At 41.0% G+C, this 14,504-nt stretch overlaps 1 protein-coding gene across 3 annotated transcripts; it reads right to left on the reverse strand.

Annotated features, from left to right (window-relative positions):
- Nucleotides 1–855: 855 nt before the first annotated feature.
- On the reverse strand, nt 856–13,811 carry rab11fip5b (RAB11 family interacting protein 5b (class I)). 3 transcript variants are annotated; one of them, XM_084430789.1, is made up of 7 exons: nt 13,122–13,811; nt 10,067–10,572; nt 9,950–9,976; nt 9,273–9,825; nt 4,541–6,754; nt 2,992–3,136; nt 856–1,457 (listed from the first exon to the last, which is right to left on the reverse strand). In XM_084430789.1, exons 1-7 carry the CDS (start codon nt 13,499–13,501, stop codon nt 1,197–1,199), a joined length of 4,086 nt encoding a protein of 1,361 aa, XP_084286915.1. In that variant the 5' UTR covers nt 13,502–13,811; the 3' UTR covers nt 856–1,196. The 3 variants fall into 3 exon arrangements, with proteins under 3 accessions (XP_084286915.1, XP_084286916.1, XP_084286917.1); XM_084430790.1 differs by lacking the exon at nt 13,122–13,811 and adding an exon at nt 11,687–11,796; XM_084430791.1 differs by lacking the exon at nt 4,541–6,754 and having other exon boundaries at nt 13,122–13,652.
- Between the last annotated feature and the right edge of the window lie 693 nt (nt 13,812–14,504).

Raw genomic sequence — 14,504 nt, forward strand, 5'->3', positions numbered from 1 at the left:
TACTGAATAAAAAACAAACACTGTAACCTTAAAAACAGAACAAAAACAATGGTATAAGACGCCATTGGAATGAATATCAGAAAAAAGCCACAACAACACAATGAAGTTACAATGCAATACAACATAAACAACAGATCTTTTTTTTTACTTAAAAATAAACATTGCTTTCGTGGTTTAGAAAGCTTAGGCATTTGCATATCACTAAATTTGCTACTTTAGCAATGATCAAAGTATTCAGCAGTGCTAAGGCTTTATGAATATATTTTGTGTAGCATATATCAACTTAAGCTACAGCTTAGCAGTTTGTTTTATTGCATAGCTTACATGTTTGCAGAAACAATCTCTGCTTTTGTGCTTGATGGAAGTGAGCATGCACTGATATCAGCAGTTTCAATGAGGCAAAGCTGACTGGCTCAAACAACGATTTCTGCATAATGCGCATTAAGGTGCTTTTAAAGCTATCAAGAAGTAATATTTATTTACATGTACAGAATATTTTTGAAAGCAATATTTTACATCAACTTTGACACAAGGTGTATTAGGCTACATATGTATTAAATATTACTAATGTTTTTAAATCTCTTGATTCATACTGAACAGTGTAACATTCGTTTCAATACAATGTGCAGTCAAATAAACAATATTTTCTTGAGATTTGGACACGTTTGGAGGATTGAAAGATAGATAAGAAGTTTCAGTTTTTTTAGTATAATTTTATTATTCTATTTTACTTCCAATTATGGGTGTTAAAGTGATATTTAAAGAAGTCAGATATTATAGTCAGTGGGTTTTTTTTAGATTGTTTTGTGATTTTCGTAACTTTCGTGAGACATTTTCTTATGTTTAATATGTATAATGTTTAATATGTATAACATTTTGGTATACTAATGCGTCAAGATCCCAGATCTTCTTATTGCTTATTATGAAAATTAGCATATTCATGAACAGGAAGGCATATTTAGGAAGAATCAATTAATATTGCAGATCCTTTTTTTTTTCCTTTCTTTAAACCACTGCCTTGTGCTCATATAATGACTATAGTATGCTAAACGCCAATGACTGTGGATTTGGAAGTCCAGTAAAAAGCATGCAAAGCTTTATCGTGTCTACGTGAATTTGGCAGTTTTGAAATTTAATGGAGCATCACAAATGGCTTTAGATCAATAGTGTATTCAGGACAGAGCGGGTCACCGTAGTCATTTTGGTCTTGCGCGTACCTGCAGCAACGTGGGCGTCTGTTCCATAATGCGCACCAGCAGTTTGTCAATGTAATCCTCCAGGTCTCTGACCTGAACCTTCATCTTCTTCAGTTCGGCCTCACGCTTCTCCAATAACGCCTCCTGCACCTCAGTTTCAGCTCGCTGCTTCTTGACGTCCATTTCCTGCTGAAGCAGCAGAGAAATCAGCTCCATGTTGGTCATGTTCTGATACTGAGCCCGGGCCTCAATCAGAGCCAGCTGCACAGGACACAGAAACACAGTCATGTTTACGAGAGAAAGACAGTAATGTTATGTAGAGCATAATGAACTAAAACTACTTCATTAAGTGTTTCAGCTGGTTTTCGATCACTTGTGCGTTCTTTCATTATCTTCACAGTGCACTTAGCACAAGTCCATATACATTTTACTGAGACCCTAGACAACCTCTCAGATCAATGTGCTTTTTTTATCAGTAGCCGCGTTTCCACTGTCGGGCCAGGGCCGGGCCGTGCTAGTGCGTGCCAGGGCCAGTCGCGTTTCCACTGTCACTTCCGGGGCTTGATCGGGGCTTACTCGGGGCCAACGGCCAGGATTTCTGGCCCGTCGAATACCTTGGGCCAAAGCGGGCCAGCTCGGGCTAGAGGAGTGGTTACCAACAGAGGAGGAGTTTACCGTTGGGAGACGGCAGCGCCGGATGATTCTGTCAGAATTTAAGACTTAAAAATAAAATAATTTAAATCGCGTTCATGTTTGAATGCCTTCTGTTTGTGATGCAAAAGACTATGCGCTAGCCGTTACCATAGTAAACATAGTAAACGCTTGAAGATACGCATAGTAAAAAAAAAAAACATAGCGAACGCTTGAAGAAATCAGACCAATCTTAAAGGCTATCACAGTCATGTTTTTATTTTATCTGTCATAGCCTAACTTACGTCTCGTCTCTTTAAACCGGACTATCAAAAAATAAAGTAACTTTTTTTTTTCGGGAGCTTCCTCTGTTTCTCTGACTGAAAATATCTGTATGGGAGTCGAGAGAGTGCTAAAGCTCCTCAGGTCGTATGGCATATATTTGTAGAAATTATCATTTTTTCTAAATGTGATGTAAATATGTCCTGTAACTAAGTTAACGTTACCAGATAAAGAAACAGACGCGACTGAAAAAGTAAGTGTGTCCTCTTTCTTTTGTGAAATAGACCTAACGGTAATTTATTTCTGAGTGACTAATGTGCAATTTTTACATAAATTAATTCATTATGATCAATGTATCACTTTTTATTGTAAACCTGTGGTAAAACATCGATGCTTGGGTTTTAAATATTCAAGTAGCCTAGCTGCTAAACAAACAAACAATCAAACAAAAAAAGCTAGCAAACGGCCGCTTTTATCGTGTTTGTTTTCAACGCTGTTTCCAGTGATTTCTGATTAGTTTTCTGATAAAAACTTCCTTTTGTTGGTGAAATGATGGGTTAGTGTGACGTTGTCCCAGAGAGGCGTGTTACGGGCGTGTTTTAGTGAAGCGCTGTGGAGCTTCTGGCCCGACAGTGGAAACGCATGCCCGGTGCTATTGGCCCGAGGCTATTAGCCCGGCTCGGCCCGTTTAAAGCCCTGGCCCAGCCCTGGCCCGACAGTGGAAACGCGGCTAGTGATATCTGTTGAGTAGAAGGGACATTTTGGGTGTTATTAGATGAAAACTCAAAAGGTACTATTAAGGCATCTAATAATAGGTTATTAGATAAAACTTGTTAGGTTAAAATGCACCTCAGTTACCTTTACTTCATTAAACTTTCAGTACCTGGTTTTGCTCATCCTCAGCAGTGGTTGCTGGTGCAGATCTTCCGGGGTTAATGGTGGACTTGAGTTTTTCCAGAACCGAGCGGCTTTCGGGTTTCTTCTCTCCCTGGACAGTCGTGTTTGTCAAGGGCTTCACTGGGTGAGGGCTGTACAGCGGTGCAAAAAGGAGATAAATTAAGTATTTATGTAGACCTTGGGACTTCAGCATGGTTTAACCGGTACTCTGTTGGCATCTTATACTTTCAACTACTTTTCTAAATCTCATGTTTTTTGCTTATTAACTTCCTGGTGAGTTGGTGAGTATAGCACAAGCAATAGCGAATAGTTGAAGAAGCAATGGTTAAAAGTAACATATACTTTAGACAAAAACTTGTCCAATGACATATGTTCCAGAATCATGTGCCAATTTGTCTGGTGTTGGCTGAGTGGTACTGTATATAGATATTGTACTATCTTAAAAAAAAAAAAAAAAAAAAAAGACAGGAGCTGATTGTTGTAGAATCATGTTTGCAATGGCAAATCTTTAACAATTTCATCACTCAGTTGCTCTGTCATAGTTAAGAAAGACTTAATGCTCTCAGTTTTATTTCATTTAAGCATCAACTTGTTTGGAGAGTTAATAAAACTTTTTTTTTTTATTAATAAAACTGTTAAAATTCCTTTTCGTAAATTTTAATAAAGCTGGAATAAATCAAAATATAAGATGAAAGACTTTAACTTATAAAACTTAAAATTAGAAATTAGAAAGTACTAAAATGACTAAAGCCAAAATTTAAATAAATTAAAGCTATTTAGAAATATAAAGCACTAACAAAAATCACTAAAACTTCAAAAAAAAAAAAAAAAAAAAACTGAAACATAAAATATCTCCTAAAAGTCCTTTGAAGACATCCTGGCAAATCTGAGCACTAAGACTTTGTTGAGGTAATTTCTAAAAGGAGACGTGATATTACTGGATTTTAGTAGAAGTAGATTTTAGTAGAAGATTTTTAGAAGTATAAGAAAAGTTTGGAGTCTCAAGCAATTTAATATCAACACTGTCAAGAAGCACTTCAGATGTTAAAGATATCTCATTTTTGTCATCATATCTCAAAATTTTTGTCTCTGGGTACTAACAAAGTAAAAAACAATGATACTAGTGTCTACATCTCACATCATCAAACCTCTCAAACACTTCTTGCATTCAATACAACTCTGTCATCTAACTTTAGACTATTTTTATGGTAAGTTTAGTTACCTCTACAAGGAAACTGCGGTGTGTCCACCAAAACAGAAAGAAGACTGAATAAAGCAACAGAAAAGCAAAGATGAAAAATGAAATAACTAAAGGTAACACAGCATGAGCAAACCAGGTGGAAACATAAGAGATGGTGCACATTTGTCAAAGTCCAAATCATAGCAAGCTGTGAGCGCAAAAAACAAAGTTTGTTCTAGGCCAACATATGTGAGAGCATTTATGAGCCTGTCCTAGTGCAACTGTGAGAGAGAATGAATTCATTTCTCAGGTGAGAGCAGAGGTGAGTGCGCTTTTAAAGGCAGTGAGATCTCACCTGCTCTCCTCATGGGGCAGGAGGACGTTTGCTGGCTGTGTCTCCTCAGGTGAGAGGGAGAGCGGTGCATCAACGTGGGACTGGGCTGTGGAGAAGCATGTGGGACCCATGCTGAGCATCTCGTTTGGGGGCTTTGCCGGAAGGGAAGGGTCAAGGCGGAGACAGGAATTAGTACCAGCTAATGGGGTGGATGAAGAGGAAAGATCATGCAAAATGAGGTCTGATGCAGGATTATTAGAGCCTGGGAGCGAGTCGGCACAGGAGACAGTTTTGGGTGAGCTCGTGGTTGAGCGTGGTCTGATGCGGGCTGATCTGACTTCTGTTGTATAGGGGCTTCTGGAATTTCTTGGAGCTACTCTAGCATGAAAGTCCTCAAAGCTGATTTGTTCATCCAACGTCGAACAAGATCCCTTGACCTCATTGTTCTTTGAGAAGCAGACTTCAGAGTTTAGGTTACCTTCTGTTAAATTAACATTAGGCTCCTCATCATGCGTAGTGAGCAAGATGCAACTATGTTCCACCGTCTCTGGTTGGATTTGAGTTGTCACGGTGTTGTCATTGCTTGAGAATGCTTGAGTGATCACAGTGAAGTCGTTTCTGAGGAGAACATCAGCCACGTCTTGAGAGTCACAGTTAAACTTTGAAGCAGTGTTTTGGTGTTCACAAGAGTCGACTTTTTGTCCTCCCAGTCCTTCACAAGATCTCTCAAAAGGTGATGAGCAATGGTTGTGGTTTTGTGAGTCAGACAAATGTGATGTGCTATCATTATGAGTGTTCCTTGGTGAAAACATCTTCAACTCTGACGCCATTCTGCACGATATATCCTCAGGTAAGCCTGGTGAGCACCTGGGAAGTGAGGAACCGTTGCCAGAGTGCAAATGTGAAGAAACTTTGGATGCTTCACCTTCTTTATTAATTTCAAAAGGTGGTTGCAAGTCCGACTGTGAACTTTCAGAATCAATGAAAGCAAACTCAGAAGTAATATCTGTATTGTTGTTCGAATCTCTTGGGGAGAGGGTCAACAAACCAATGCCATTGGTTTTAGTCTGTAGTTGTTGCTCATTGGAGACCTTTACTTCACAGGACAATCCTGAATCGTGTTTGGGTTGGGTCTGAGGTGAACTGCAAAGTGACTCAGTCACTGTGGTTTCCCAATCAGACGGAAAACAAAGTGTTTCAGGTACCGTGTTCTCGCATTCAGAGCTTCCAAGTGCATCTTCACCGAAACCATTTGGAGAGCCACAAGCGTTGTTTGTAGGGAAATCTTGCCCTGTTGCGTCCCCAACCATGAATTGGTTCAGTTTGATATCACTGTTCAACTCCGCTTCCATCTTGTTATACCCTACTGAAGAAATGTGATGCAACTCTTTATCTGAACATACAATTTGAGAGCTCCTCTTCAAGTCTCCGTCTCTCACACGCTGAAGGGAGGCAAAGTCAGTCTGGGAGAGAAAGCAAGCCTCTTTCTGCACAGCCAGCTCCTGAGCTCTATCCAACCAGCTGTCCATGGTGATCACTTGGGTTCTCATGGGTTTACGTGGTGGTAGAGGAGGCAGATCCCATGGCTTTGAAATACCCATATCAACTTCATCAACTCTTAAACCAATTGCTTTATCATTTACAAACACCATCTGGTTTGTATTTGGTTCCTGTGAAAGAAACGGTGCTGATGGAGGCCTAGTTGGAGTTCCACTTGGTGATTTGAGACGGCTTGAGGCAAATGCTTCAAAATCATCCCATTCCCCAGCCCTCTCAGACAGAGAGTGGTTCGGATTAATATTTGCGTTTGCTTCTGGGTTCTCAAGCATAATGGTCGGAAGAGACCTCTGCCTGGACATACTCCTGGGTCTTTCCCGCTTTATTGCGGACATTTTGTTCGACACTCCATTACGGAGGGGACTGGATCCGACTGGATAGTGATAAAAACTGGAATTTAGAGAACAGTAACCAGCAGTTGGAGACGTCAGTGCTTCCTCGGCTATAAGATCCTCAAAAAAAGGGTTTTGCTGTAGTCGTGTGAGGAAAGGGTTGGAGGGAGAGATGGAAGGGGGTGTTGGGGATGAGTGGGTGAATGGGTTGGTGTGATTGCCACTAGGGGGAGACACCAAGCCAGTAGTGCAACTGAGGGGAAGAGAGCATGGGGGCTGACTGGGGGAGCAAGGGATCTGACAGGGGGTGTCTGAGCTGCTCTCTACCTTAGGAGAGACTCCCAGCCTGTGGAGGGAAGGCACAAGTAGTCCTCTTAGTCATAGTGTGTAATGGGCCATATCATCTAACTATGGGTGAGGGGAGAGAGACAGTTCTTCTCTATTACAGAGACACCTGTTAATAGAAGAAAAACTGTCTTTGGATTCAAATTCGTTCATGTTTTGTTCCGGAAGTGTCTGGCATGTTTTGACCAGCTTGCAAACTGTGTTCCTACATAAATACTGTTGCTGGTTTAGCTGGAACAATTGAAAAAGAGCAATAGGGGTGGGAAAAGGTGTTTTCTTTCATCCTAAAATCTTTAATTAGGGGTGGCTGATTTAATCAGTAGACACGATAAACCGGTAGAAATTTGACAATTACACATTTTGGATTATCATCCCTATCGCTCATTTGACATTGCATCATAGTGATTTTAAACCATTTATCTAATTCAATTCGGTATTTGCGTTTTGACAGACGGTTTTCTGTACACACATCAGAGGTGCGCACACATAAAGCCATCTGTCACACAGCACAAGAAACAAATTCAGAACTTTTTCGTGGTTTATTGTGCTTAAAGTTATGTCAAAATGAATGACTGTCTTTGATGAGTATTTTGGTAAACACAGTCGGTTGTGTCTTAAGCGAACATAACAGTTGGGAGAAAATCAGATGTGTATAGGTCTTAAAGGGATACTCCACTTTTTTCGGAAATATGCTCATTTTACAACTCCCCCAGAGTTAAACAGATGAGTTTTACCGTTTTAGAATCCATTCAGCCGAACTCCGGGTCTGACGGTACCACTTTTAGCATAGCTTAGCATAGATCATTGATTCTGACGAGTCCAGTAGCATTTCTTTCAAAATGACCAAAGAGTTTCAATATTTTTCCTATTTAAAACTTGACTCTTCTGTAGTTAAACCGTGTACTAAGATCGACGGAAAATGAAAAGTTGCGATTTTCTAAGCCTATATGGCTAGGAACTACTCTCATTCCGGCGTAATAATCAAGGAACTGTGCGGCCGTAACATGGGTGCAGCAGGCGTAGTGATATGACGCAGCGCCTAAAAATAGTCCCCAGCTCGGTAACTTCTTCCAACGTGACCGGGACTAAGTTTGTCTAACCTATTAGACCTATTTTCAGGCGCTGCGTCATATCACTACGCCTGCTGCACCCATGGTACGGCCGCACAGTTCCTTGATTATTACGCCGGAATGAGAGTAGTTCCTAGCCATATAGGCTTAGAAAATCGCAACTTTTCATTTTCCGTCGATCTTAGTACACGGTTTAACTACAGAAGAGTCAAGTTTTAAATAGGAAAAATATTGAAACTCTTTGGTCATTTTGAAAGAAATGCTACTGGACTCGTCAGAATCAATGATCTATGCTAAGCTATGCTAAAAGTGGTACCGTCAGACCCGGAGTTCGGCTGAATGGATTCTAAAACGGTAAAACTCAACTGTTTAACTCTGGGGGAGTTGTAAAATGAGCATATTTCCGAAAAAAGTGGAGTATCCCTTTAAAGCTCTTACAGCCTACTGTAATACACTTGCTGCTGTATGTGTCCTTAATGTTAATCAAATAACAAAAAAAATTATAAAAAATAATTTGCTCACTGCTCTTGACTGAATAATTTTTTGATTTGATAAGAATCAGTACACATTTAATTTATACTGTGAAGACTATGCAGTGTTTTATATCACATTTGATGACTTTTTCTTACTTCTATTAGAAAGACCTACCTGAACCTAAACAAGCACTGTTTATATCATGTGTAGCTTTGTTCTACTGTAGTTATTTGTTAGTTTTTCTTATTTTATTACTGGCTGTTTACTTGTCTTCAGCAATCTTGAGAACTTTTGACTTATATTAGTTAGACAAGTTTTGTGTATTAGTTTAATATTTTCGTAACAACCTTTCTTCCAGCAAAAATAACTATATATTAAAATGACTCCTATTGTGATATATAATGTGTCATAACACCCCACCCCTAACTCTAACTAATCAACATAAAACAGGTGTGAACTATAAGAAAATGATTTGATGTGTTGAAAAAAAACATGCTGCTGAACAAAAAGATGAAATTACTGAAAGGTGAAATAAAATAAATTTAATATAATTGGACACTTCTTTAAAAAAAAGAAAGAAAATAGCTGATGATTTTGAATGCTTCAACAAATTTGTGGAACTTGACAATTTTTTTGGATGAAAACACACACATTAACAAGCCCTTCTTTGAATAATGTCTTGACCTATGTTCTGCAAACCGAGAGCAATATAAAGGAATGAAATGGAAAAAGCTGCTGCAGTAACTGTTGCATCAGCAAATTCAAACAGCTCTTTTTTCTAAGAATACTCTCTGAGGACCAAAATGCAGGCTGACATTCAAAGCCATTCTCTTAAAAACAAAGTATCCCTTTTGAAGAACGCCTGACAGTCAAATACAGATCATGGTGAGCGGCTATTGATGATATTGATACATGTGCAAAGTCAGACATCTTTTGTACTGTAACATAAAACCTAGTAGCCGTGCTTTCACTCACCTTGGCTTGTTCTGCGAGTCACCGGAGCCAAACCATCCTCTGCGTCTGCCCTCAAGAGGAGCAGAAACCTGGCTCTGCTCCGGCTTGGCTGGGAGAGAGTCACTCCTCCCGCTAGAAAACAGAGTTTTCCTCAGCTTTTTCCCTTTATCCACCACTTCCACGGGTCCAGCGGCCTGCACTGGCTTCCCCTCTGGAGTGGCGGCCCCTTGGGTCTGACTCTGAGCTCCATCCATCTCCCCGTCCTCCTTCTTAGTCTTTTCAATGGACCAGCGTCTCCCATCGCTCTTCTGCGAGTCCTCGCCACGTCGGGTCAGGTTCTGGAGAGAGCGAGAAAGGGGTGCGCATTTCTCCAGCAGGGAGAGCTTGGCCGGGATGGTGCTTGGACTCTTGGGGCTGGCAGGCTCGGATGAGTAGATATGGGTACCGTTGATGCAGAGGGTTGATTTGGAGAGCGCCATGCTCTGACCTTTTAGGTTTTCCACGGCAGGGATAAGATGAGGAACACCCGTGATCTTACTGGCTTCATCGCTGTGTGCACGCTTGTGGGTCATCACTTTAAAGACACAAATCACAGAATTTAGATCGGTAGGTGTCGACCAGACATTTGAGGAGTGTTTGAAAGATGTCTCAAAGGGATAGTTCACCCCAAAAGGAAAATTCTGTCTTAATTTACTCACCTCCATGTCGTTCCAAATTTATTTCATCTGTGAAACACAAAAGAAACACAAAGAAGCTTTGTCCACACAATTTGAAAGTAAATGCTGTCAAATGTTGCTGTCAAATAGCTGACTGACCTTTTATCCCTGCTTCAGTGTCCATACGGAAGGGCTCCATCACTCTGCTGCTGTAGACAGGTGTTCTGGACAGCTCTACTGGGGCGAATGGATCCCCAGCGGACGATGCCATGCTACTGTCCGAAGCCAATGACGAACAGGACCGTGTGTCTGAATTCTTGCGTAGTTTCCCTTTAAAGAAGAAGTCTTTCACCTTGCTCCGGTGTTCATCGAGCACCTCTTCCTCGCCTGGATCATCGGGTCCACCATCTCCTGCAAACGGAGGACCTACAGACCCTGATATGGCGGCGTAGCGGCCGGGTAAAATGGCAGAGGAGGACTCCAAATCTCCTCGCTTTTTCCCTGTGACGCGGTCCTTCAGTTTCCCAAATGCAGAACGAGGCTTGTCCTTTACGGTCAAGTCGTACATACTAGCGGTCATGTTGTTGCGGGTGAACTGGATGGTGACCTGCAGCTCTCCCCGCTCCTTCTCCTTTCGACCAGCCTTGGAGTGCAGCTTGAACCACCTTAAGCATAGAAGAAAAAAAGAAAATCATCTAAAAGATCTAATGCACACTTAAATGTAATGTTTACATTAAATTACACTATTTTAAAACACTATTTTAGTACAATTTGCTTGAGATACTTTAATAACTATGGTGAGCATAATGTTAAAAAACATTTAAAAAATCTTACTGACCCCAAACGTTTGAATAGTGTTTTTTGTCTATTGCTTTTAGAGGTAAAAAACAACAATTTGGGGCTGAACTTTTACACTTAAAACGATGCTCTCACTGATGGCCTCATCTTTTATAACATCGGCTTACAATTTCCTGCACCACACTGAAGCAAACTGCTATGACCTATACAGGAGTGCAAACACAAGCGGGGGCCTCTTGAACGAATGTTACTGCATTAGGATAGTGCCGTCCCATTGTCTCACAGAGAACCAGTGGTGAAACTATTTCCTCCATTTCCGGTACACCACAGAGCACCTCATGTGCGCACACGTGCAGAGAGCCAAGACAAACGCCTCAAACCAGGAGACGGCAGAAGAGAGAGAAAGAGAGGGAGAAAGAGGTGCAACTCCGAGTCTCTCAATTAAATCCAGATGTGCAGAACAGCCTCACGCCTACAATGACATGCGATGATTCAGATTCAGAATAGTGTGTGCAGAGATGGACATTTCCATATGACCTGAAATGCTGAGAGGCCTACATGGCAGTGCAAACAGTAACTAGAAAATGAAAGTTCGTCAAGATAAATAGTGAACTAGACAAATCCAGTCACCTGACCTTAGCAGAGTTCAAGGTGGTTGCAGGAGGAAGGCTTTAAGAAAGTTGCAGGCAGGTGAGTTTAATCAAGATTCTTGGTCAAACTAGAGTTGAGAACCTGATTTAAATTATAGTTAGATTGTTATCCTATATTAAAATACTTTCAAGTCATCCTGTGGTCCCCGAAGATGAGATCCACTGTTGTAAATGGCTGCAAGGACAACAGCCAAGAATTGTTGCAGCATGTTTTGCACAGGCTAAAATCCAACGCCTTTGCAGATCTGGAACTATTAAAACCAGTAACATGCTTATACTGATAAGAAACAAATATAGGCTACTAAAATTCTTATTACAATTTGGTACTTACTTTTAATTAAATCAGTTTTGTTAGTTAGTTGCACATCGTGTGAATTTGAGAGTTGAATGGTGGACGTGAGGATAAAGGAAGGCGTATCGAATATGAAAATAACAATGTTATTGTTGCTCAGCATGGCTCAGTGACTTCCTCCCTCACTTGTTTATAGAGGTTTTAGCCAAGAGGCCCCCACCTACCTCATCTCTTCCTCCTCTCCCATGACAAATGATTTACTCCTAATGACGGCACTGCTAGACATGTAGTTAAACTTCATCTGCATTTGATGTGGAAGCTTTTAAACAAGAGATATGTTCAAATAAAATGAACATTGAAAAAAGACCAAGATTCCAGAAAGGTTACGTCTGTTGGACTGCAGTGAAATGCGCGTTTGTTGAGCTTCAGTCGGACTCTGTGACCATTCTGACACACACTGGTACTACCCTGTGTGCAGGCATGACTCTGTGCCAGCACTGATGAGGACTAGACGCAGCATGCCCCTCCAAGTATGCTGCTGTTGTTGTGTCTGTAAAAACATATCCCATTTCTCTGGAATTCAAAACAGTGTTGGTTTTGCACTTCCCATAGATTGCTGGTGTGGCTTTGACCACCATGCATGTGTTTAATATTGCATGTGACATCAGTAATTTAGGTTAGGTTTTGGTGGCAGGCCAAAGAATCTTCCTGCTTTTTTATTATGTTGCAAATGCGAATGTCTGTCCAACTGGGAAATGGGTGCACAGAAATTCTTCCATCCAAAATCACAGGCTCACGGTTTTGGCATGACTGTGTCAAATATCCCAGGACTATATCAACTGAAAAACAAGGAAAGCTCCTATGCTTTAAAAGTACATTCAATTACATGAATTCGTAAGGCTATAATAAACCATAAAGACAGAACTTAAGGCTACACAAATACTCTTTCATGCTGTCATGTGGGAATGATGGTGAAGCAGTAAAACAACACTAAAATGTCATGTTTATTTTAACATGTACCCAATAATTGGTGTAATTATAGTATCATTGAGATACTATTATTGTTTTTATCAATATTTTGAATTCATCTTTATGTTTCCCACTTCCATTTTAATTTTGTTTATTATTTTAAAAATGGTTATTTCTTTTTTTTTATGTGTCTATTTAGTTTTTATTAATTTTTATTTCAGTTTTAAGTGTAGTTATTTTAGTATATCAAAAAAATGTGGAATGTTTAAAATGTAGAAAATTTTTGGATACTTTTGTGCACTGGGAGAGACCAACTCAAAACAGCTAAGACGAGCAAACCATGTACATTGGAATATCGTGTAAATACCTTGGCACGTGAATATGGTAATCATGCAGTACTATGGTAACTGATGCCACTGTACCATGGTACTGACACAGTGCAAAAGTCTTAAGAGGCCCTCGACCAAGAGGCCCATTAATTTATCCTATTATTAGCTCTACTCACTCATTTCTAGGACACATTCCTTCCTGGAAAACTTTGTCGAGAGGAACAACAGTTTGTCCGAGAAACACGTCCAGCCCGATCAACACTCTATGCATCACGGTGAGCACCAGGTTGCTGCTCCCGGGTGGGTACGCGCTCGTCCCTCCCGCCTCCAGCAGCCCGGGCTGGAGCTCAAACGAGCACTCCTCGTTCCACTGCGGCTCCTCAGCCTTCTCCACCAGGCCGGTGGTATACTTCTCCTTGCCGACCTGGATGATAGTGTAAACATAGCGGCTGCCTTGCTTGCCCTTCGACCGCAGACCCCTCGCGCGAAGCACGGTCACGTTGACATGCGTCGGGACCCATCTCTGATCATCGTCGTCCAGGCTGATAAGAGGCATCCCGGTGCAGTAGGAGACGCAGTTGTTTGGGCTAATCCGACAGAATGACACTTGCGCATTGGATAACTATGCTCTGCCCGCGCCCTTGCGCCTGTCCGCCGCCCGAAGTTGCAGAAAGAGAAATCGCTGCATTATCATTCACCTCGATTCAAAAAGACGATCACAATCGCAACGCTGATGATAATAAATAGCCTATATAATCCCTCGCGAGACAAACCACACCAATTTACTTTAGTGGGCGTTGTGGACCCTCGGCGTCACCGCCACAAGATTTTGACAACTCACTGCGCTGCTGCTGCGCGGCCCGCCCTCCAACATTTTGTGGGGGCTCCGCAATAAAGTGTCCAGCAGAATTAAAGAGAAAGGCAGCTCAAATCCGTGATGGAATGGTTCATATCAGAACATAAAGAATAATCTTGCAGAGATGACTAGTTTGAGCTCTACCTTGACTTGGAATCAGAGAGCACGCCAGAATGTGAGAAAACGTAACTGAGAAACGTTTATCTTTCGTGCAAGAGTTTTGAATGAATCCTTTCGGTGAGCGAATCGGTTATTTGAACAAATATTTTATTTTTTATTAACTCGTTCACTTTCATGGATCTTGCAAATGAGCATCTCGTTGGTTGGACTGGACGCCCCTTCCTTAAACGAGTCGAAGGTTTGAGTAGTTTCAGGTGTCTCTGTCGATAAAAATCCGTCAATTTCCAAATCAGTGGGCGTTTTAATACAATTGGCGTTTTTAACAGCTTTACTGGCTTTGCTAAAATCATGAAGGTTCATCTCGGACCCCATCACTAAACCTATACTCTACTTGGGTTAGAGCGGTTTGAAAACGGCCACTGTTGGGGGAATGGCCACTAACATTCTGCAGAGATTTTATCAAGGTCTGATGAGATTGGTGATTTAAGGATAGAGGCATAGTTCATGAATGAATTGAATGAACTGGGAATATTAATGAAATCTGAACAGCTTTTGAACACTTTCTGGATGCACACAAATTTTA

This window comes from Rutilus rutilus, assembly GCF_951802725.1.
Source record: "Rutilus rutilus genome assembly, chromosome: 14".
In the NCBI taxonomy this organism is placed as follows: Eukaryota; Metazoa; Chordata; class Actinopteri; order Cypriniformes; family Leuciscidae; genus Rutilus; species Rutilus rutilus.

Bases quoted from the DNA above. Each gene is read 5' to 3' on its own strand.
- rab11fip5b (XM_084430789.1), bottom strand. From the start codon at position 13,501: ATGCCTCTTATCAGCCTGGACGACGATGATCAGAGATGGGTCCCGACG. The intron at 9,977-10,066 runs GTCAGTCAGCTA...TGTGTTTCACAG, and splicing joins CACTGAAGCAGGGATAAAAG to ATGAAATAAATTTGGAACGA. The intron at 9,826-9,949 runs GTGAGTAAATTA...GTGTCTTTAAAG, and splicing joins AAATTTGGAACGACATGGAG to TGATGACCCACAAGCGTGCA.